The sequence below is a fragment of the Hydra viridissima genome, unplaced genomic scaffold (genome assembly GCF_058129835.1).
Source record: "Hydra viridissima isolate aposymbiotic clone 2 unplaced genomic scaffold, HvirCarnegie_v1 scaffold_9, whole genome shotgun sequence".
NCBI lineage: Eukaryota > Metazoa > Cnidaria > Hydrozoa > Anthoathecata > Hydridae > Hydra > Hydra viridissima.
In genome coordinates, this window is record NW_028324308.1 from 12678071 (window position 1) to 12699511 (window position 21441).

At 28.1% G+C, this 21441-nt stretch overlaps 2 protein-coding genes across 11 annotated transcripts; both read left to right on the forward strand.

Annotated features, from left to right (window-relative positions):
- The first annotated feature begins 4325 nt into the window (after nt 1–4325).
- Nucleotides 4326–8990, forward strand: LOC145186130 (EF-hand domain-containing protein D2-like). Its single transcript, XM_080062217.2, has 4 exons — nt 4326–4628; nt 5201–5348; nt 7618–7726; nt 7876–8990. Exons 1-4 carry the CDS (start codon nt 4477–4479, stop codon nt 8037–8039), a joined length of 573 nt encoding a protein of 190 aa, XP_079918343.2. The 5' UTR covers nt 4326–4476; the 3' UTR covers nt 8040–8990.
- Nucleotides 8991–9097: 107 nt separating this feature from the next.
- On the forward strand, nt 9098–17161 carry LOC145186118 (cleavage stimulation factor subunit 1-like). Of its 10 annotated transcripts, none has more exons than XR_016455296.1 (14): nt 9098–9178; nt 9483–9616; nt 10019–10132; nt 10303–11461; nt 11611–11703; nt 11865–11905; nt 12100–12231; nt 12321–12443; nt 13596–13671; nt 15582–15623; nt 15845–15924; nt 16024–16083; nt 16377–16692; nt 16849–17161. XR_016455296.1 is itself a non-coding variant. In XM_090096817.1 (12 exons), exons 1-12 carry the CDS (start codon nt 9129–9131, stop codon nt 16953–16955), a joined length of 1356 nt encoding a protein of 451 aa, XP_089952943.1. In that variant the 5' UTR covers nt 9098–9128; the 3' UTR covers nt 16956–17161. The 10 variants fall into 10 exon arrangements, 6 of the variants coding, with proteins under 6 accessions (XP_089952943.1, XP_079918328.1, XP_089952948.1 ...); XR_016455297.1 differs by having other exon boundaries at nt 9113–9178; nt 9437–9616; XR_016455295.1 differs by lacking the exon at nt 15582–15623.
- Nucleotides 17162–21441: the final 4280 nt, after the last annotated feature.

Genomic DNA, 21441 nt, shown 5'->3' on the forward strand with positions numbered 1-21441 from the left:
TGATTTGTTTATTTTTTATTTTTAGCTAGGTTATTGCAGAATAAAATTTTAAAACAGAAAAATTTGCTTGTATTTACGATAATACATGATAATAAAAAAGTATTCTCTCTATGAAGAGAAAATATCTTCTCTATGAAAAGACATTAAATTTGCTGAAATGGGACAGTATCCCATCCTAAGATAAATTATGTAATGATGCTTTCAGTTTTGAATATCCGTTTCCTATCGTTGAGCCTCGAAAACAATAAGGTCGTACCACAGAAAACAATAAGACCACACTTTTGGCTGGGGTACCTTACGAAGAGACTTCCAGAGAAAAGCTGAAGCTGAAAACAAAGAAGATTTTCAACAAACAAATCAATTTTTAAAGTGATTCAAAAGAAAAAACAAATATTAAAGAAAAAGTTTAAGAGAAATATTGAAAGAGTTAAAAAAAATCTAGTGAAAATTAAGTCAAAGAAAAGTCAAATGTTAAAACTTTAATATAATTTTCGCTTTACACTGTTTAACATTTTATGCTATTACTTCTTTGACAATTATCACATTAAGTTTCCTATAATGTTTAAGTAAATAATGTTACTTGTATATTACAGGAAATACTGAAGTCGTTAAGTAAAGCTGTTACAAATATGAAGTACTTATCGAATAATAAATCATTATTCAAAATTAACAATAAACATTTTAACAAACTTTTAGGAAAATTTTACAAAAGAGTTATGAACTCATGAATATTAAAAACTAAACTTTTTATCGTTTTTTTTGCATGCAGACAGCAATCAGACAACTGTGAGAGTAATCCTCATTGAATTTCCAGAAAAACAGTCTCAAGTGATACTGAATAAACTCCGGAAAATTATTCGATATTTCATTTTTAAAAGATGTCTTCGAAATTCCCTTTTTACATTTACTTGATGTTGTAACAACTTCTGTCAGTTTTAATGAAATTACGTCATTTTAATGATATTACGTCGCACAGTGACTCAGGATGATCAAAAAACGGCAAAAACTCAATAAAATTTGATAAAAATTGTAAATAAACATGTTATATTTAAAAATAATAGTTTTTTGGGTCAAAGAATTCAAACTTTGTTAACAAAATTATTTTTTACGCGCACCTTTGACACGTACATTCCGTGCATACACGCTCAAGCGCGCGTAAGGTTTGGCTGCATGTGCAAAAAATAATTTTAATTAAAGCTTTAGAATTTTCAACCCAATACACGACATCTTGGTACATTGCTCTACTTGATATTTGCATGTTTCTGCCAGAGTTACTATCATTTATTTCAGCTGCTACTGTTGGTATTGTTATACCATGTAAATAAACACAGCTTTAGCAATATTAGTGGTAACAACTGAAATCAGAGGGAAAAAATCTTTTAGGATAGTATTTAACATTTTCCACTAAAGCATTGTTTAATCGGATATATATATATATGTGTGTGTGTCCAAGGGCCAAGTTTTTGATCATTTAATATTGCTTATCGCTGAGATCAGTATTTCACTTTTAAGAGCTTGCTTTGCACTCATGTTTAAGGGAGATGTTTTATATAATGTTACTTGTATATTACAGGAAATACTGAAGTCGTTAAGTAAAACTATTACAAATATGAAGTACTTATCGAATAGTAAATCATTATTCAAAATTAACAATAAACATTTTAACAAACTTTTAAGTGGCATATGATGAGAAAACTATGTTTCTTGAAACTATATTTGAACATTTTTTAGCTGATATTTGAAACATATAGGTATGCATATATTCTATATTACTTTAGAAAATTCTTCAAAATTGAAAAAAAAAAAAAAAATTCAGATAGTAATTTTCTTTTTCAACGTCTTTGAAATATGTAAAGCTAAAAGATTATCTTAAAAGTAAATATAGACTTTTATTTAGATTAAAAAGTCTCAATTTTTATTAAATAAAATTCTCTCATTTTTCAGATTTCTTTGAAAGTAATATCAAAATTTTAACTTCTTTTAACCATATAATATAAGTTTTATGAAAAAACTGTTTTTTCTTTTTAAATAAATAATCATTGTAATTTATTATTATTTAAAAAAGAGCACTATATTTATTTAAAGTTGTGAGGGGTTAATTGTTTTTTTTTGTTGTTGTTTTGAGTCACTGTGCGTCGTTTCCCTTTAAAAAATGCGGAAGCAATCAAATATACCAAATTTTAGAAATAAGAACGAATTATTGCAACTTCTCTATTTTAATTGCAAATTAATTTAAGACGCGTGAGCCATTTAATTTAAACGAAATTTAAACCTAAACAAGAATTAGATCTGCTATCTTTAATTTTCTAACTTTAACCTGCTACACCCGGATATTTTTTCAAAAAATTGTGTTCGTTGAAAACCACGGTATGAAATTTTAGGATGTTTTAAAGATTTAATGGAATGTTAATTTTTATCGCATTTCGTTTTTGATTTTTGTGAAATATACTAAAAGTCAATTATTTTTTTTCATCATAATTGGTTTATGTTCTTTCTTTTAAAAAAATAAGCCTTTATCTTCCTGAAAAAAAACTATTTAGCTTACGGGAGAAAAAATATTATTAGTAAGGGGCTAGAACTCCTTTATAGATGATCAATTGTCAATCAAAAAAATAAAATCTGGAACTATCAGCCAAAAAAGAGACATTTAAAATCGGCATTTTCCTTTTACAGATTTATTCAAAAACTAATTTCAATTGTAAGTGATTTTTTCAAACCTTTTATACAATTTTTAATAAGAATACGAAACATAATTTTCACACAATTCTTTAAAAGATTTTTCAACTCACATTTTAAAAACTTTGTAATCTTATATAAAAATTTTTACCCTTCTGGTATCAGATTCTTTCTGTCATCTAAGTAAAATACTAGCGTTTGGTAAAAATTTTTTCAACTCTTTAAATTATGACGCACCGCTAAAAGTATTCTATGTTTTTTGGGGGACATAGTAGTTTGAATTCATGACTTCTAACCATTCTTAACTGATGTCTTCGAAGTTATTAACTAATGTATTCGTTATTAGTAGAAATCTAACTGGATATTCCAGTTTTTTTTTAACAAAAAAAAATATATATATTTAATGGGTAAACAAGCCATTGTATGCAGTTGCTACATGTTGATGAATTTTAATCGAGTCTCGATTGAATAACGAAAATCAAGTTCTATGTAAGCTTTAGAAAATCATTGAGCTGTCTATTTTTACAGTTGCAGTCAATTCAAACATCTGGTAAAAGGTATATAAATTTGGAGTACCCGCCCCTCTTCCAACGATTACCCGTTTCCTCACCTCGCCTTAAAACTCTAGGCCAATGATCTAAACAAAATAAACCGAGACTGATAATAGTAAATAAAAGGTTTTGATCAATCATATATATTAACTAGATATCTAACTTGCGCTTCCGTAGTAAAGCAAATTTTTTGCCAGCCCAGTTTTGTTTTACCAGCCAAAAATGGCTTTAAAAGCTTTAAAAACTTGCTTCACTTTTTCTTACGGAATTTTCTTGGAGTTACACATCTAGCTAACATATATCATTGGTTTTGGTTACAAGGCTTGTATATATAATTGTAACAAAATTTTTTTCCCGTAAAAAACATACATACAAAAATTGATTTAAACAAATAAATGAAAAAAATCTGATGAACATGTGTAAATTTGTAAAAGATATTGAAAAGTGACGAATTTTTCTAAATTTTCTAAACGTTACAGACAAAAATAACAATTCTACTCATTGAATAATCGACAATTACTTTTTGTTTAAAGTAATTATTGTTAGTTTAGTAAATATATTTTGTGAAAAAATTTCCACCCTTTATAGTTGCCCGCCCAAAAGCGATTGTTTTAATGTCCCAACGGCCACAAGAACAAATTTAATTCAATACCATAGCCTTTAGAAATTAAAAAAGATCTATTAAATAAGTTTGTCGAGTGATAACATATTTCAGCAAACTTATTCGAGTGAGTTGATTACATATATCGTAAAATATCAATATAAAAATCATACAGAATATTTTTCTGACAACTGTGTTTTGAAACTAATTTTACATTTCTGTTGCTTAATGCATTTTCACGTTTTCTTTTATAACGGAGAAAGAAAACTAGAACTTAAAACTTGATTAAAAAATAAAAAACTACAAAATTTATGTACCCAAGAATTTTCAATGATGTTATCAGAAATGGACACACTTCAAAGGACCGATTTCAAATTTAAAGTGATTTGAATCTTACGATTGCGTAATGTTCTAAAGAAAACAATTTCGAACATTACGATTATCCTTCTATTCCAAGTGACAAATCCATAAACTTGTAATTATTAGTTTTTTAGTTTAACTGAAAAACATGGTATGGAACACCCAATTTAGTAATACTGATGGCGAGTGATAAACATAATTATTGTGTCTTCGCGCTGCTTTTCTGTAAGCGTATGCTCAATCGATCTTTCTTTTCCAATAAATTTGTGAAGGGTGAAGCTACATACAATGGCAGAATTAGCAGCTAAACTTGCGCACAGAAATGCTGTTAATGACGGTCAAGCTGAAGCAAAATTTATAAATGCTCCAAAAAATATCTACACTGAATTTCCCGAATTTACCCGTAAGCAAATAAAGGAATATGAAAAAATTTTCAAAAAGTAAGATTTTATTTTTGAAAAAATTATATACCATTTGCATAATACTATCCACGTAAACTTTATCTTTCTTCTCTCAAGAGGAATAAATTTTTTTATGCTTATTCTATGATGATGTTATCTGGAATTTCTTTTAGAATTAAATTAAATCTAATTAAGTAGAACAGATAAATTAAAGGAAGATTTTTCAAAACTTTTACATATTTTATGCCCACTGAAAACTATCAACTAACATTGCAACACTTTTCCCTAACCAAGAAATATCTTTGTACCCTGTTCTATTAAATTAGAGCCCTAAGTAACTTTGATAATATAAAAAAGTTAATTTTTTTTTTTCCTTCTTTTTTATAACAAAAAATAAACAACATTCTCAAATTTATTTCCCTCCATGATTATCTCATAGCTTATTGCATGTTTAAATATTACTTTGCTTATTTTTTTTATTTTTTTATTTTTTATTTTTTAGTTAATATATTCTGTTATTTGTGTAATTGTTAGTTTTACAAGCTGGTTTTATTTGTGTCTAAGTCCAAAAGCAATCAGAGTTTAAAATTTTACTTTCTTTGATATTTCAGGTACGATACTGATAACAGTCAATATATTGATCAGCATGAACTTCAAATCATGATGGAAAAGTTAAATGCACCACAAACTTACTTAGGTTTGAAGGCCATGATTAAAGAAGTGGATGAGGACCAGGATGGACAAATAAGTTTTCGTGAAGTAAAATATTATTTGCATTGAATGGATAGTATTTATTTGAAATCAAATAGGAAACGTTTATGTTTATATTTTTATATTTTTGTTTAAAGCTGGTTCTGGTTATTTAGAAATTACAATAGTAATTTACATACAGTGGTCAGTTGATATGCTAATTGATATAAAACTATAAATGATAAAGTTAAAAAAATATAAAGTATTTTGCTTTTTTTAAAAGATTTTTTAAGCCTTTAAGTTGTTCTTTTTTAGTTGTAGCAATATAAAGTTTTTATATTGCACTCTAATGAATATTTTTAATTACCTCAATGATAAAAATAAATTAGTAATTGACTCACCCAGATGGAGGGGGTTTTGACATCTACAGAAACTTGGTTTTATGTTGTGGAGATATCAAAGGACAAAAGTTTTAAAAAACCTCTGTTGTTATTTCAGGCAAGAAGTTGTCTATTTCAACCCTCCACAATCTAACTTAAGCAGAAACTTGTATTCTGAAACAGCATTGAATTCCAATAAATTTTCTGATACAAATTTATGAACAGCTCATAAAAATTCTTCCATGTACTAACTTAAAAGCAACATAGCCATCAATATACACTAGCTAATTGCACTACTAATTAGACTAATTACCAATAAAAAATATCTAAAAGTTCTTACAGTGTACTTTAATGTAAACATTATCTTCTTATCCAAACAATTGAAATTACTGGTATAATTGCAGTACCATCTTTGTTTGATGATAATATAAAACATATCATAAAGATGTTCACTATTGTTGCTTCCTCATCAGGTTTGTTTTTTTTGACATATCAGTCAAACAACCACTTTTATAAATACTTTTTCCAAAAAGTTACATTAGCTTTTCTTAAATAAGTTTCATAAATGTTGTCATGTAATCATTAACCATTCATTGAAAAAACAGTAGACAGTTTTCAAATATAAGATAAAATTGGCAACAATAAGGCCTTATCACATACCACAATATAAATAGATCATGACATGCATTTTAGATAACAACCAAAAACTAGAGTATCAGGACTATATCAACATTGAGAAGTAAATAATAAAGCTAGTTGTTTGCATGAAAATCTTAAACATGTATGAACGTCACTAGAATATTCTTCACTATCTCTTACGCTTTTTTATATGCTTTTTAAATAACTCTGAATTGTTACAATAGAATCAGCAAAAGACATGATATTTTTTTTAACCAGGAACAAACTGAGTTAACATATTAGAGAACTGTGTCCAATAAGAAAGTTTACACCAATTTGCTGTCAATCTTCAAATTACCAACAAACACTACAACAAGTAAGTTGTTGTGAACTTTTAATAATAAGATTGATGGTTTATCTATATCAACAATCATGCAAATACAAATATAATTTGATTTATGCAAAATAATCCATTCTGATTTATTGCTCATATAATTATGGATTTGAAGAGAAAACTCATCAAAGCTGTTAATTTTGTCCCCTGCCATCCATTTTTTAAATCTGTTCTAATCCTGGGTATTAAATTCTGCATGATGAAAATCTGGATTATTGGTTTTGAGGATGGTTTGCTCAACAAATAAGAAGGAATATTAGGAAATAATAATGAGTAAGCAAGTGGTGTTAATTTTGGTCTTGTTCTCTCTAAATGTTCTCTTGTTAATACTAAACCATCATCTTGTTTTATTAAATAAACATGAACAATAAATGAAAGAATGAATTGTTTCTCACAAACAACAGTTTTTGAACATTTTAAACTTTTTCATGGTATTCAATTAATCCAAGTGTCTATCATCTTTGGATAATTCAAAAATTTATAAACACTTTCTCAAGTAAATGGTTGATTGAGGTTGGGTTTTTACCTTTACAGTCAGTGACACAGCAGTGTTAAGACATATTGACAACCTAAAAGTTTTAATAAAAATATTTGTCATAAATTTCAATAATGATAATCTATATTTGTTGCATTTTTGTTTATAAAAATTTATTTTATTAGTAATAAACTGCACCTATATTTTTTAAACTTAAGAATCAAAAAGTGATAAGTAAGCTTAAATTATTAAAATATTTAGAACCAAACAATCAAACATGGCAATCATAAACGTTTTGAGAGTAATTTATCACTATAGTGACCTCACAAGCATTTTTTAAACTCAGACCTTGTAATTTAGAAGATCTTGATTTAATACACAATTAAAAACTTAAGACCAGAAAGTAATATGATGTTGTAGTCTATAAAGAGAAAGCATTTATAGATTGTAGTTTATATTTGTATTTTGTAGTTTATATTGATTTTCCGCAAAGCTGCTTTGGGTGAGTTAGAGACAAGTTCTGGTTTAGGTCAGCTTGCTCAGCTAACAGAAATCAATGTTGATGAAACTGGAGTTTCAGGTAATACTTAATCTTCCAAAATAGTCCTGAGTATCAAAAAAATCAGAGTATCCTTTAGTAAAATGGGATTCCTTTTCTTTTCTTTTTTGAGTCTTATTCGATACCTTTAAGGTTTCTAATGCTCACTACTTATATCATACATATTTTAGGAGCAAAAGATTTTTTTGAAGCTAAAGCAAAGCAAGCAAGCTCCTCAAATCGTTTTGAAGATGAAATTCGTCAAGAACAAGAAGAAAGAAAGAAACAGATGGAAGATGCACGTGCTAGAAAACAAGCTTTTCGAGCAAAAGCTCAGTCATTTGAGCAATTATGAATTATGAATATTTTAATTTGCACTTTTATGATATCTATGTAAATTAATTTTTATTATTTAATTTTGTTTTTAAAAAGTGTTTTTTTTCTGTAAGTTTTGTAATCTCTGCTGATGGATTTTCTTCTTTTATCGTAGTTATATTAGAACTCCTATATATTGTAAATACTTTTTGTAGTTTTTTCTTTATAAACATCTATTAGCATTCTGTTGTTGACTAAGTCATTGATTAGAGTGTTGGTATATTGTCATATCTTTTGCATTCTCTTTTAGAAATTTTAGAAGAATCTTTATATAAAGAATTTTTTAGCAATAATTTTTTTAATATTAAGTTCTCAATCAAATGTTTATAATTAGTTATATTATAAGCTCTTTAGTTTATAAACCTTAGGCAACTTATTAATTTTTCATGAAGTTTATCAAACTTAATTGCATGTTTCATTAACCTGTTTTATCAATCATGATTGTATGTTTTTTTCAATCAAGATTGTATGTTTATATTTTGAACGCTAAGTAGACTTCTTTACTATCATTTCTTAAAATTGTGTTTATTGTTTGCTACATAGTTCTAACTTTTTTTCAGCATCTGTAGTGCTTTTACTTAAATTGCGTTCAGTTTTTGCTGCATATTTTAAACATCTTTCAGCATCTACAGTGCTTTTACTTGACTCAGTAATGGAATAATTTTTATGATTTAAAAAATATTTTAAACTTAAAACATCTGAATTTTTTTGTTGCATTTAATGCTTCATTTGCACTTCTCTATGTTTCGTTTTTTGAACAAATTAAAGTTATTGTATTAAGTTTTTTATAATAGTTTTGCTTTAACTCAGAAATCTTCGATAATAATAAAATCTGATTTTACTAACTATATTTTTAATGTATAAAAAAATGTAATGTTCAAATGCTTTAGAATTATGTTTTCTGCAAAAAAGTGAAAGTTTAAATAGAGTTTAGAGAAGTGTTCTGCTTTAAATATCATAAATCACATTTTTATTTATATTGTTCTAGTGATGGTTTGTAGAACCCTTTTGTTTAAATTTTTGCTATTTAAAATGCTTAGTTTTACCTTAAATTTTAGAATATAAAAAAATGTCTGAAGTTTTAAAAGATAGAGAGACCTTGTATAAGCTTATTATAAGGTAAGATCAAATTTTGCTTTATGTTGGTCTGTTAAGAACTATTGAAGCAGGGTAAAAATGAATTCTTGTACTAATAACGGTTTTAATCTAATATAGAAATACGTCCCAAATAAACATTAACTTTTTTGAATAATAGAAATTTTGCCTTTTAAATATAACAAGTTTATATGATGGTGTTTTGTTATAAAAAGTTTTTTTTCTCTTTCCAAAAATTTACTCACCGCCTAAAAGTTTTTTTAAAAAAAATTTTTTTGGTAGTGGGTAGTATCCTAATAACAACAGCAAAAATGTTTTAAATATTAAGTCAATTGCGATATGATGGGCTAGATTTGGTAGCTTCCAGTTTGGCTCGGTGTGTTGGACTTGAGGATTTACCACTTGCACCTTCATCTAGGCTTCTGGAACTGGTTAAGTTTGGTCTACTTGAAGAAAAAGCTGGTAATTGAAGTATTGAGTTTTACTTTAAATTAAATTATTTTGACTAAGTTAGAAATGATTAAAATTTTAAAGATTGTACCTTCACTCAGCAATCTATATAAATAGTGCAAGGAATGTTTATTTTTGCAGATTTTTAGGTATTGTTTTCTGTGACAGTTCAAATGAGTGATTAAAAATAACCTTTTCTACTTAAATAAATAGAAAAAAAATTATGTTATTACTAACAAAAATATCAAAAATATATCTCAGTTTTTTTCAGTTATATTTTAATTATGTAATAACAAAAAGTGTTAAAAAGGAAAAAAATTGATATTAAGTATGATGATAATTTATATTTACAAAAAAAGAATAAGACTTTTTAAAAGAAAAGGAATTTGTATATTTAAAAAATTATTTTTTTAGGTAGGGAACCTGAATTGGAAATTGTACCAGGTCTTACTCCTAGAGTACAACCTGAGGCAACTGGGCTTGATACTAATGTGAAACTGGGACTTGACTTGGAATATGAAAGAGATGGTATGTTTATTTTTATTAGATTAGGAAATTATGTAGCATACAAATTAAAATTGATCTACAAGGAGAAAAACTAGAGAGATTTCGTAATAATAATCAAGAAATGTGATAAGTGTTTTAGTAAAAAGCGCAGGCAGTTTTTTTGAAATCTCTCTTTTTTTTTCTGTTTGTAGATCCCTATACATTTGGTGGAGAAGAGCCAATGGATAACCTTGGGCTTCTTTCTGACGTTTCTTTAATAGACAGTTTAAGAGATAACAATGTGTCAACTGCTAGCCATTTATCTTTGTACACTAATAAGTATACATCTGATAGTAAACTTGAGTTTTTTTGTAATTTGAATCTTATACCAACACCATTGCTTAAAGACTGTCCTAACACAACGCGTAATTGGTTGAAAATGTCAGAAAAATATTCAGTGGAATCGACTGTTAGTATCAATCATATATTTGATTTTGATGCAGGAAAAAAAAAATTCTGTTTGGCTGGCATGGATATCAATAATGAAGATTCTCAAAATTTTGGTTTCAAGACAACTGGAGACTGCAATCAAAAGATTCTCAGAGAATCTGATTTTGACAGTATTATGCATGAACCTATTTTAAATCCTAGTTTGTTTTCAAACTTACTTCAAAGAAATATATCCATAGACAATTATGTTACAACAACATCTGCAGAGTTATTTGCAACATCAGAGTGCAAATCTAAAGCTAAGGGTATTAATGTTATATCCCCTTTTAGATTGCAAACGTCTCAACCATCTTATGACTTACCAATATCACATAAACTTGCTTTGTCAGTAAAAGATCAATCAGCTAAAAAAAAAAAGTACACAGCTGATGTTACTAAGTCAACTGAATACTCAAACTTGTACGAGCTTGTTCTTCAGGAGATATCAACTCAAGATATTAATCAAACTATATTTTCAAAAACTGTTATCAATAAATCACAAGGTTACTTATCAGATATACTACGATCAAGTAAAAAGTTATCATTAACAAAAGTTGAAAACCATCTTTCTAAGATAAAGAATTTTTTAATGAAACCAACTTCTGAGCGCCAAAGACTTTATCATAAGTGTAAAAGTGAGAGTAAAACAACTTCAACAAAGCCAATGAAAAAATTAAAAAGAACTTTGTTACTTAATTCAGAAAAAGAGTTGTTATTAAAGTTTTATATGCAGAAAAAAGGGTTGCTTAAAAAAAATGATCTTGAAGAAATTGCTTCTACTCTAAATATAACTGCTGATAGTGTTGGAATTTTTTACAAAAATATGAAGCAACGCAATACCTTTTTATAAGAGCATCAGTAGTTTTATAAAAGAAAAATTAAGTAAGCGTTTTTGAATATATTGTGAAGATTTATCTTTTGATTTCATAAATTATAAGGTTATGGAGAAAATAACTATTCACTAAATAACTACATTAAGCTAGAAAAGTGTATAGTATTAACAAAAAAAAAAAATTATTTCTTTCTTTTAGAACATGGAACTAGTCCACCAGTCAGTCAGTATGAGACACATTATGTTACTGCACATAAAGGCCCAGTTACTTCAGCAGCATTTACTCCTGATGGTTAGAAATCCTATTAATAATATCAGTTACGTTTTAATGCTAATACACATGGTTAAAAATATTGGTTACTATGAATAAAAATGTATTGCTGTGTTGTTTATTTTATAAAATCTATAAGCTTTTTCTAAAAATTTTACTTGTGGATTTTTATTATTTTGTAGGTCGTTTGTGTGCAACTGGGTCTGTTGACACATCAATAAAAGTGAGTGACATGAGTTCTTGGGGTTCTTATGTTTTGGAATAATGTCATTGTTCAATTGTTTAATCTAAGATAGGTTCAGTCATGAACTTCATTTTTTCATTAAGTTTTTAGGTTCTTTTTTAAGTTGCTGTTGTTTTTTTTGTATAGTTTTTTAAAAAAGTAATTAAAATTTATTTGCTAAATTTTAATAATAGATTATTGATATAAGCCGAATGCTAGCCAAAGCTGCACAGTCACAGTCAGAGCGTCAAGCTGAACGGGAATTAGATGAAGGTGGTGGCATGAAAAATCATCCTGTTATTCGCACAATGTATGATCATGATCTGGTGTGTTTATTATAAGGTTTTTACATTTTGTAATCCAATTCTATTTTCATATAAAAAAAAAACTCAACTTTATTTTTCATCTTCTTTAGGCAATTAATACAATAAAGTTTCACCCAACTTCTGCAGTGTTAGTTTCAGGTGGTGAAGATCGGAAAGTCAATTTATTTGACTACACCAAATCTACTGTGAAAAAAGCATACAAAAGCATTCAAGTAAGTGTCAAAAGAATGAAGTTTAAATTTGAAAATATTTATAATTGTTTTGTAATTAGATTTTTTTGAAACCATTTCTTCAAATTAACTAGCATTCTGGTTTTGGCTACAATCATTCTGACTTTAGAACTTGTTAGATATGTTATTAACAGAACCTACATTAATCTTCTAATATTTTAGAATGCCTTTTCACAGGTATAGATGTTCTGTAGTTATCAAACATCTGTGTATTGTTAGGTAACACTTGTAGCACATCTTTTTTAATCTTATCTGCAGTTTTTCTATTTCCGTCTATTATAATTACACTCTCAACAGAAATTCAATGCAAAATTTAATCAAATATGCCTTTAATTTCATAATCCTCTAGTAAATTTATAAAATAATGAAAAGTTTAAAGTATCAGTAAAATTTAATGTGGTAAATGGAAATATTACTACTTTACCTTTATCCTAATTGAAAATTTTAATTTTGGTCATTGAAGCTTCTTAAAAGGTCCTATAATGACTTTTGATTGCATTTAACTACTTCTTTTCAGCAGATTATGAGGATATAAGTATGTTCTGTAAAAAAGATAAAAGCAAATTTTTTAAGTTTGTCTCTTGCTATTGAAGTTTTGAAAAAGCATTAATAGAATGGCAAAAGCAGATAAGAAAAAAAGAGATCTATGTTCTTTTTTATAAACTTGTGAGTTTATGTTATTCAATTACATAAAATAGCTCAAATTCAGTGGCCTATGGAATTAATGTTTAATTATGTGGTCCTAGTTTCTTAGTCATAGAAAAGTCTATAATATTGATAATTTTCTTTTACTTCTAGAATAATTTTATTATTTTCAGATGTCATTGTGTGAGAATATTTTTGTGAGTTTTTAGCCAATGAGTCAATGAAATATTTTTCTCTGAGGTTAAATTTTTTTTGTTTTAGTTTTTGTTTTAGTTTTTGTTTAGGTTGGTTACTTTTGAATTATGCTTTTAAGCTTTGGAATAATTAAAATATATGCTAAAAATGCATTTAAGAAACGACTACTAGTTCTTGTATAAATATTCACAGAGCATATTTTGTGAAGTTTTTTAATTTTAATGTTTTTAGAAGAAAATTTTATTTGATAAACATCAATACATTTTCGTTTATAATATTTATATAATATTGCAGGAGGTTGAAGCTGTGCGAGAAATATCTATTCATCCATGTGGTGATTACCTATTGGTTGCAACAGATCATCCAACAGGCTGGTGTTTTTACCATAGTGTGCAGTGTGGTTATATATAGTTTGTGTCGAATTACTGCTTTATGTATATTATTACCTTACTTATAAAATCTTCTGTTTACAAAATTTTTCAGGGGACAATTAAAACTATAAAACCTCTAACTTTAGTAATCATTGTTCTTATTTTTGACACAAAAGATGTGTTCTCAAACGGTGCAAACATTTTCATCTATTGCAAAAATAAAATTTTCATGAAACTTTAAGTTGATTTCTTGTGAAAAACTAGTGCTGTTACGACTTTGAAATTATTTGACTGTTGATTAAATCAATTAATGTATTTTTCAAAGTCGACCAAAATCATTAATACATTTTTAAAATTAACTAAGTTGGTTTAATCAAAATATTTTAATAAAAAACTTTATTATAATCATATACGTTAATGTTGCTTGACAATTTATTTTTTAGATGCTATGAAACAAATAGAACTTTAAGAGAGTAAACAAAAAAACTAGGTGGTATGTTATACTATTATAATGACACATGCTGTTGTTATATCAAGAGCATTTTCTTTGTTCGATTCTAATTTATCTAATCAATTAAATGAATTAAAATCAAATAATCAAACAAAATAAAACAGAAATTAAAATCACAAAGTAAAGAAAAAAAAAAAAAAAAACAGATGGGCATTATATTTTTTCACAAAAATTAAAGCAAAAAACTTTAATAAAAAACAGTGATGTAGATAGGTTGGGGCAGATGGGGTAGGTAAACTTTTTTGGGGGTGGTAAATTTATAAAACTTTTTCACATCCTTAACTGAGTATCATAACATTACTTAACATTTTCTTTTAAAAAGTGTCAACTGGTTACTATAATGAGAAAAAGGAAACATTAATGAAGTGGTGGTACATACAGTATGCTAAGAGTTAAGTTTATGTGACACAGCAAATTGGATTCAATGTTTCAGATATTTTGGTTGACTTAAAAAAAAACCGCTATGAATGATATTCTTATAAATGGTTCAATCTTTATAAATAATTTATTTTTACAAGATAAACTACTTATAAAGATATCGCTTTTCTAATTGGTCAGCATCATGACATCAAAGATTGATAAAATTAAATCAAGTGAAAAAATAGAAATAATGATGTTAGAAAGATTGCCTGACTAAATTGACATTTAGTCATTTAGTAGGAAACCCATAGTCAATTAAATCAACTATTAGATTTTTTTAAGTCAACTAATTTTGATTTTCAACTAGTCAACTTAGTCAATTTTGTCAAAATTGATAACAACACTATAAAAAAACAGAATAAGCAGGTTTTATAAGTCTAAATCTAAAAAAAAAGATAATTTTTAATAATTATTTGTGCAATCACTAAATTACTTTTTATCAAATAAAAGATGGTTATTTGGGATATTGATGAAGATATTTATTTAGATCATTTTAAACTTAAAGAAGTAAGTCCATTACAGTTGAAATATTATAGGGGTACAGATTTAAAAAAAGTAAATATATAAGCTTTGCAGATTTAACTTGGCTTAATTAGCTTTACAAAGTCTTTTTTTTTTTTTTCTTTTCTTTTCCTTATAATATTTAATGAAAATTCATCATTTATATATCATAGAATATAAAATTTATGATATATCATTGATGTATCATGCAATAGTTCCAACTTTTGAAAAAGAAAATAATTTTCATAGAAAATTTAAATCAGATATTAAGTATTCTCACTTTCCTACTTTAAAATCACTTAAAGAACACTAATATTAATCTTTTAGATGAAAGACCAGAATAACCATTCTTTTGATTTGTTTATGCATTTTATTTGAAGTAATTTCCACATTTCGATCTTCTGGCTTAAATATTCCTATTTTATTCAATTTGGTCATTAAGTTCCTTTAATATTAATATATTAATGTTTATTTAAGGTTGGAGCCTTAAATATATTTGTTGGTAGTTTGGCGCTAGTGGTGAGATGATTTCTGATGCATGTTATTTAAAAACTAAGGATGCGAGTGCGAGTTTCTGAGTGTCCCTCTAAGAAATGGAAGTTTATGTTGATACCCGACTCACTCTGATTTATATCTCATTCAGTGTAAACTTATAATTTGAATGCTTTAACCTAAAGTTTGTTATATGCGTTACTTTAGTTTTTCCCACATTTTTATTATATTTTGAATTTTTGTTTCAGTACGCTTATACGATATGAACACGATGCAATGTTTTGTTTCATCTAATCCTGACGATCAACACAAAGCTGCTCTAACATCGGTATGGTAAAATTTTTAATTAGAAAAAATCTGAAAGAGCTTTACCTGGATTAGAGTTTTAATGCAAAATCTAAAAAAAAATTTCTTATATCCGAACAAGGTTGAATATTGTCCTGCCGCCAATTTATTCGTTACTGCAAGTGCTGATGGTTCTTGGAAGGTAAAGTTCTATGTATTAAATAATTTTCATTATTGATGAGGTTTTTATGGTGCTTTAGCCCCTGGAGAATTTCTAAACTGCATAGTGGTTAGAAGTATTGTAAATGAAAACCAAAATTAAATTTCGTGCATTTTTTGCTCGAAAACTTGTACCAGGTATAGATATGCTGGAATATTCGCATATCTATGTATGCTTAGTTGACAATTTTTTTAGTTTTTTTGGAATATCTTAGTTTCCTAGCAAACCTTTAAATAATCTCTTTGGGTTAGCTTTAAATTTTTTCATTTGTGAAGCTTTGGGATGGCGTAAGTAATCGTTGTGTACAAACTTACAGAGACGCTCATGCCGGTGCCGAAGTTCAATCTGTTCACTTTACCAGAAATTCTAAGTTTGTACTCACTTCTGGGAGAGATTCCACTGCCAAGTTATGGGAGTTATCAACTGGACGTGTAATTAACACTTATGGCGGTGCTGTAGTTCAGAGCAACAATCATGCACCTGCTGTTTTCAACTATAACGAAGATTTTGTTTTGTTTCCTGACGATAAGAACATGTCAATAGGCTGCTGGGATAGCAGAACTGCTGAGAAGTTACCTAGTTTGCCATCGGGTAAGTTAAAATTTCTTCTACTTACAAATAAACTATTTTTAAAAAAGTTTTAACTAAATTCAAACATCCTGCCATCCATAGTCAAGTTCTACTAAATCTTAGATAGTTTTGTATTAGTTCAGATAATATTTTAATTTCATAATATATTGTTTACAGGACATAACAACTCGATCCGCTACTTAGTGCATTCGTCGTGTTCACCTGCATTCTTGTCCTGCAGTGAAGATTATAGAGCCAGATTCTGGTACTGTCGTGGAAGTTAAAATATAATGCTCAGGACGTTAAGGTTTATTAAGACCGACTTTTCACCATCACAATCAATCAATATGTAACTTATTGTGAAAAGGTTACGCAAACAAAACTGTTCAATTAATTTGAGAACTTATAAATGTGGACTGTGTACGAAAATATGATGCAACAAACATTTATTTTTAACTTTTTCTTTATCAAAAAAAATTAAGTAATTGGATACATTCATTTTTTATTCATTTATAGAACTTAATGTAAAATACTTTACGAATTTAGCTCCCCTGTGTTTATCATTTTAACCTCAAAATGAGAACAATATCTGTTCTGTTTTCTGTTACATATTTAAATTGATTTTGTATTTTTCAACGTAAATCTGAAATCAGTGTGTCAAGATAAATAGATGTTAATATGGAACTGGTTGAAACATTTTAAGTTGTGAAAACGAAGCTTGTTTCTCATAGCCAAGTGATATAACCCAATAATCCACAAAAAATTACTCAGTGGTTTATAAAAAATTTGGTGTAATCTATATGAAGACATTTTGTTGCACGACAGGAAAGCTTTATAACTCTAATGGCACTAACAAGTTCATTGCCTTTTTGTTAATCAAGAGTTATTAAGCGTACATAAAGTTTTTAATTTATTTTCTTTGAGTTTTTCTTTCTCAAACTGATAAGTATGAGATGTTAGCTTGATTATTTTCTATAAAAAAAATTGTTTTTTTGAAGATTTGAGATACATCGAAAATGATCAAATTTGGTAGATCGTGTCTAAAAATCAAGAAAGTGAGTTATTAAAGTATCTGATAGTGGGCTTGCTAACATCTCTACTAAAATTTTTCTCGAACTGAGATTTCAAATGTAACTATTGTTTCATAAAGATTTTTTAAATATTTTTAATAAAAATTCCTGACGTAAGTTACATTAAAAACATAATCCCACATCATAAGAATTGAAAAACAAAAGTAAGGTAGACAGGCTTAGCTCTAGGGTGGGGGCAAGGGGCCTATCATGCCCTAGGCACCACTTACAGAAGGGCACCAGTTGACTCCAAGACAAAAAGGTTTTTCTGGAGAATTTTAAGTTTTATTTTGATCGATGTCGGGGATTTAAATTTGTTGATATACTATAATGAATATATTTTTATATTACATATATATATATATATATATATATATATATATATATATATATATATATATATATATATACTTAGGTCGTTAGAAAAGTTCGTAGAACTCCCCTCTAAAAAAAAAAAAAGATGAGTTTTTTTTAATTTTGTTTTATCAAATGTTCAAAATAATGTCCATCGTTATCTATACAAAGTTGCATCCTTTCAAGCCATTTGTCAAACGTTTTTTTATACTCTTCTTTGGGTATACTTTGAAGTAGCTTCGTTATGCGAGTTTTTTGACTTTCGACGTCAGTATCGTCATCAAGATTTTTTTTTATCAAGTCGAATAGCCAATAATCGGATGGAGCTAAGTCTGGTGAGTATGGTGGGTGGCGAATTATTGTAATTCCAGCTTGGTTTAGACAATTTGTGACGTTTCAGTCACATGGGGTCGAGCGTTATCATGGAGAAATTTGAAATTTTGAGTGCCTGTTTTAGGTCTTTGCTTATTTATTTCGCATATAAGAGGTTTCAAACAATTTTTTATATAATATTCGCTAGTAATGGTGTCTCCCTTTTCAATATAACCCAAATGAACAACACCTGTTGTTTTGAAGAAGATGTAGAACATGTTTTTCGGCTGAAACCTGTTGCATCTTACTATAGTTCTTGGACTTTCACCTTCACCGACCCAACTAGCGTTAGCCGAGTTGTGTCCAACTTGTCTCAAATAAAACCACGACTCATCCCCTGTAATAATATCACATAGTCTCTATGGACCGTTTCTGAAAAGAGCTAAATTTTCCTTACATGCCTCAACTCTATTCTTGGGATTTTGATCGGTTAACTCGTGGGGTATCCAACGTGATGTTAATTTTCTTTTTTTAAGTGCGTTGTGAATGATTTCGTTGATTGTAAAGCGATTAATCGATGCCAGGGCTTCAATTATATCATGTGTTGCATGAGGATTTTCTTCAATAATGGCTCGCACACGTTCAATATTCTCAGCTGTATACGTGGTTTGAGGGTGCCCTGAGCGAGGATCATCTTCGAGACTCTCTCTACCATCTTTAAATAAAGTAGCCCACTTGGCAACTGTACTATATTTTGGAGCTTAGTTACCATGAACTAAAACCAACTCATCGGTTATGGCTTGTGCTAAAACTCCAAGTAGAGCACGGGTTTTAATATATGCTCGATATTCAAATTTATCCATTTTTAAATTTTTTCTTGAAAACGTATATAGTAAAATTTAAATAACTTTTTTAATAAACATTCAAAATACTTCAACAAGTACTTAAAATGTTCATAATTAAACGCAGTTTAAAGTGATATACAATGAGACAGGAAATAATTAAATATTTATATATCACTTTAAACTGCGTTTAATTATGAACATTTTATATAAATATATATATATATATAATTGTTTGCAAATTTCAATAAAGTAAGTTCAAACTCAACTTGGGCTTTTTTGTTCTTTGCAAATATCAACAGTCATCTTCCCACTAAGACATGTACCAGAAAAAATCTGCGCGTGTTCTAATGTGGTGTTTACGAAAACCGTACATCATTTAAAATAGCTAATTGTTTTAAAATGTGATTGTATTTATGTTGTTCAAAATTTAAACAACTCTGTTATTAAAACAATTAGCTTTAATAGAAATGTCATCAAATCAAGATAAGAAGCGAGAAAAAATTTTGCATTTTCTCGTTGAAAATCCTGGTGTATCAAACAAAACAATTTCTAAAGAGCTGCAGATTGCTTTGAGAACAGTGCAGAGCGTTGTGAAACGATTTAAGGACACTGGTACAATCATAAGAAAATCAGGAAGTGGAAGAAAAAAATGTTTTGTTAGACGAGATCTTGGTAAAAAGGTAAAAGATGCCTTAGACAGAAAACCGGAGATTTCTGTTCGAACATTAGCGAATAAATTTAAGACAAGTGCTTCCACTATACAAAGAGTAAAGAGAAATTGTGGTTATAAATCTTATAAAAAGAAAAAAGTTTCTCGTCGTGAAGAAAAGCAAGAAAATGTCTCAATTCGATGTTCAAAACTGCTCTATAAAAAATTATGTGCTAAAAAATCTTGTTTGATTATTGACGATGAAACTTATTGTGCTGCATATTTCCAATCTCTTCCAGGACACCAATATTATTCAGCAATTAATCGCAAGAAACTGAATTCCAAATATAAATGCATCGGAATCCAAAAAATTCGCTAAAAAATTCTTAGTTTGGCAAGCAATTTGGGAATGTGGTGAAAGAAGCTCTTGTTTTGTGACTACGGGAACAATTAACACCAAAACATACATAAAAGAATGCCTCAAGAAATGTCTTTTGCCGTTTTTAAGAACACACACGGGTAACCCGTTATTTTGGCCCGATTTAGCATCATGTCACTACTCTGGGACAACTTTAAACTGGCTTAGAGAACATAAAGTAGATTTCGTTGAAAAACACTGCAATCCACCAAATTGTCACGAACTACGTCCTACCGAAAGATATTGGGCTCTTGTCAAAAGAAAACTAAGGTTCAATGTAAAAGAAGCCAAAAACATTTAAGACTTCAAAAATAAATGGATGAGAGCTACCAAGAAAGTCCAGCCGAAGACTGTGCAAAAGCTGATGTCGAGTGTAAAACGCAAAGTGCGTGCGTTCTCACGTACAAAACTTCACAAACTTTCTTAAGTGAAATTTAAAAATATTAACATATGTACTTTCAAAATATACATAACATTCAATATCGAAATACAATAGATAAATATCCTTTATAATGTCCGCGCAGATTTTTTCTGGTACATGTCTTAAGTTGGCACAACATTGTCTTTGCTTTTGACATTTCAGAATTAGAAGTTACATTGGTTTTTCTAAGATCAGCGTAGGATCAGCGTAGGATCAGCGTAGGATAAAGTTAACATGTTGTCTATCATCTATTTTGTAATTGATCAACCTTAACTTTTTTTTTTTAACACTTCCCTCACATTAAAATTTCTTTTACCATTTGACAATCTATGGAGTAAAAGTAAACTCAAACTGTATATAATTATTTATATTAAAATCTATTTTTTTTAGCTTTTCGTGTTTGAAAAAGATTTTTTTAACTTACCATTACTTTACTATGGTCAGATACCTCAAGGTTTAAAGTAAAACCCAAAAAAACTTCAAAAACGAAATTTAGAATTTTACATCGAAAGAAAAAATATATCAATAACTTATGAAATTTTTATTTAATAACTGTAAGTTTTTTACAGCTGACGTGTCAAAGTTATACTTATATTAAGAAAAATTTAGGAAAAATATATCAAAACCATCCTTTAAACCGCAATGTTGCAACTAGCCCCGGTCTACCCTATCCTTTTCTCATCACGAGTGATTAACTGATT

Coding starts and splice junctions, on each gene's coding strand:
- LOC145186130 (XM_080062217.2), top strand. CDS start 4,477: ATGGCAGAATTAGCAGCTAAACTTGCGCACAGAAATGCTGTTAATGAC. Junction 4,629..5,200: donor TATGAAAAAATTTTCAAAAA/GTAAGATTTTAT, acceptor TTGATATTTCAG/GTACGATACTGATAACAGTC. Junction 5,349..7,617: donor GACAAATAAGTTTTCGTGAA/GTAAAATATTAT, acceptor TGTATTTTGTAG/TTTATATTGATTTTCCGCAA.
- LOC145186118 (XM_090096817.1), top strand. CDS start 9,129: ATGTCTGAAGTTTTAAAAGATAGAGAGACCTTGTATAAGCTTATTATA. Junction 9,617..10,018: donor TCTACTTGAAGAAAAAGCTG/GTAATTGAAGTA, acceptor TTATTTTTTTAG/GTAGGGAACCTGAATTGGAA. Junction 12,444..13,595: donor AAGCATACAAAAGCATTCAA/GTAAGTGTCAAA, acceptor ATAATATTGCAG/GAGGTTGAAGCTGTGCGAGA.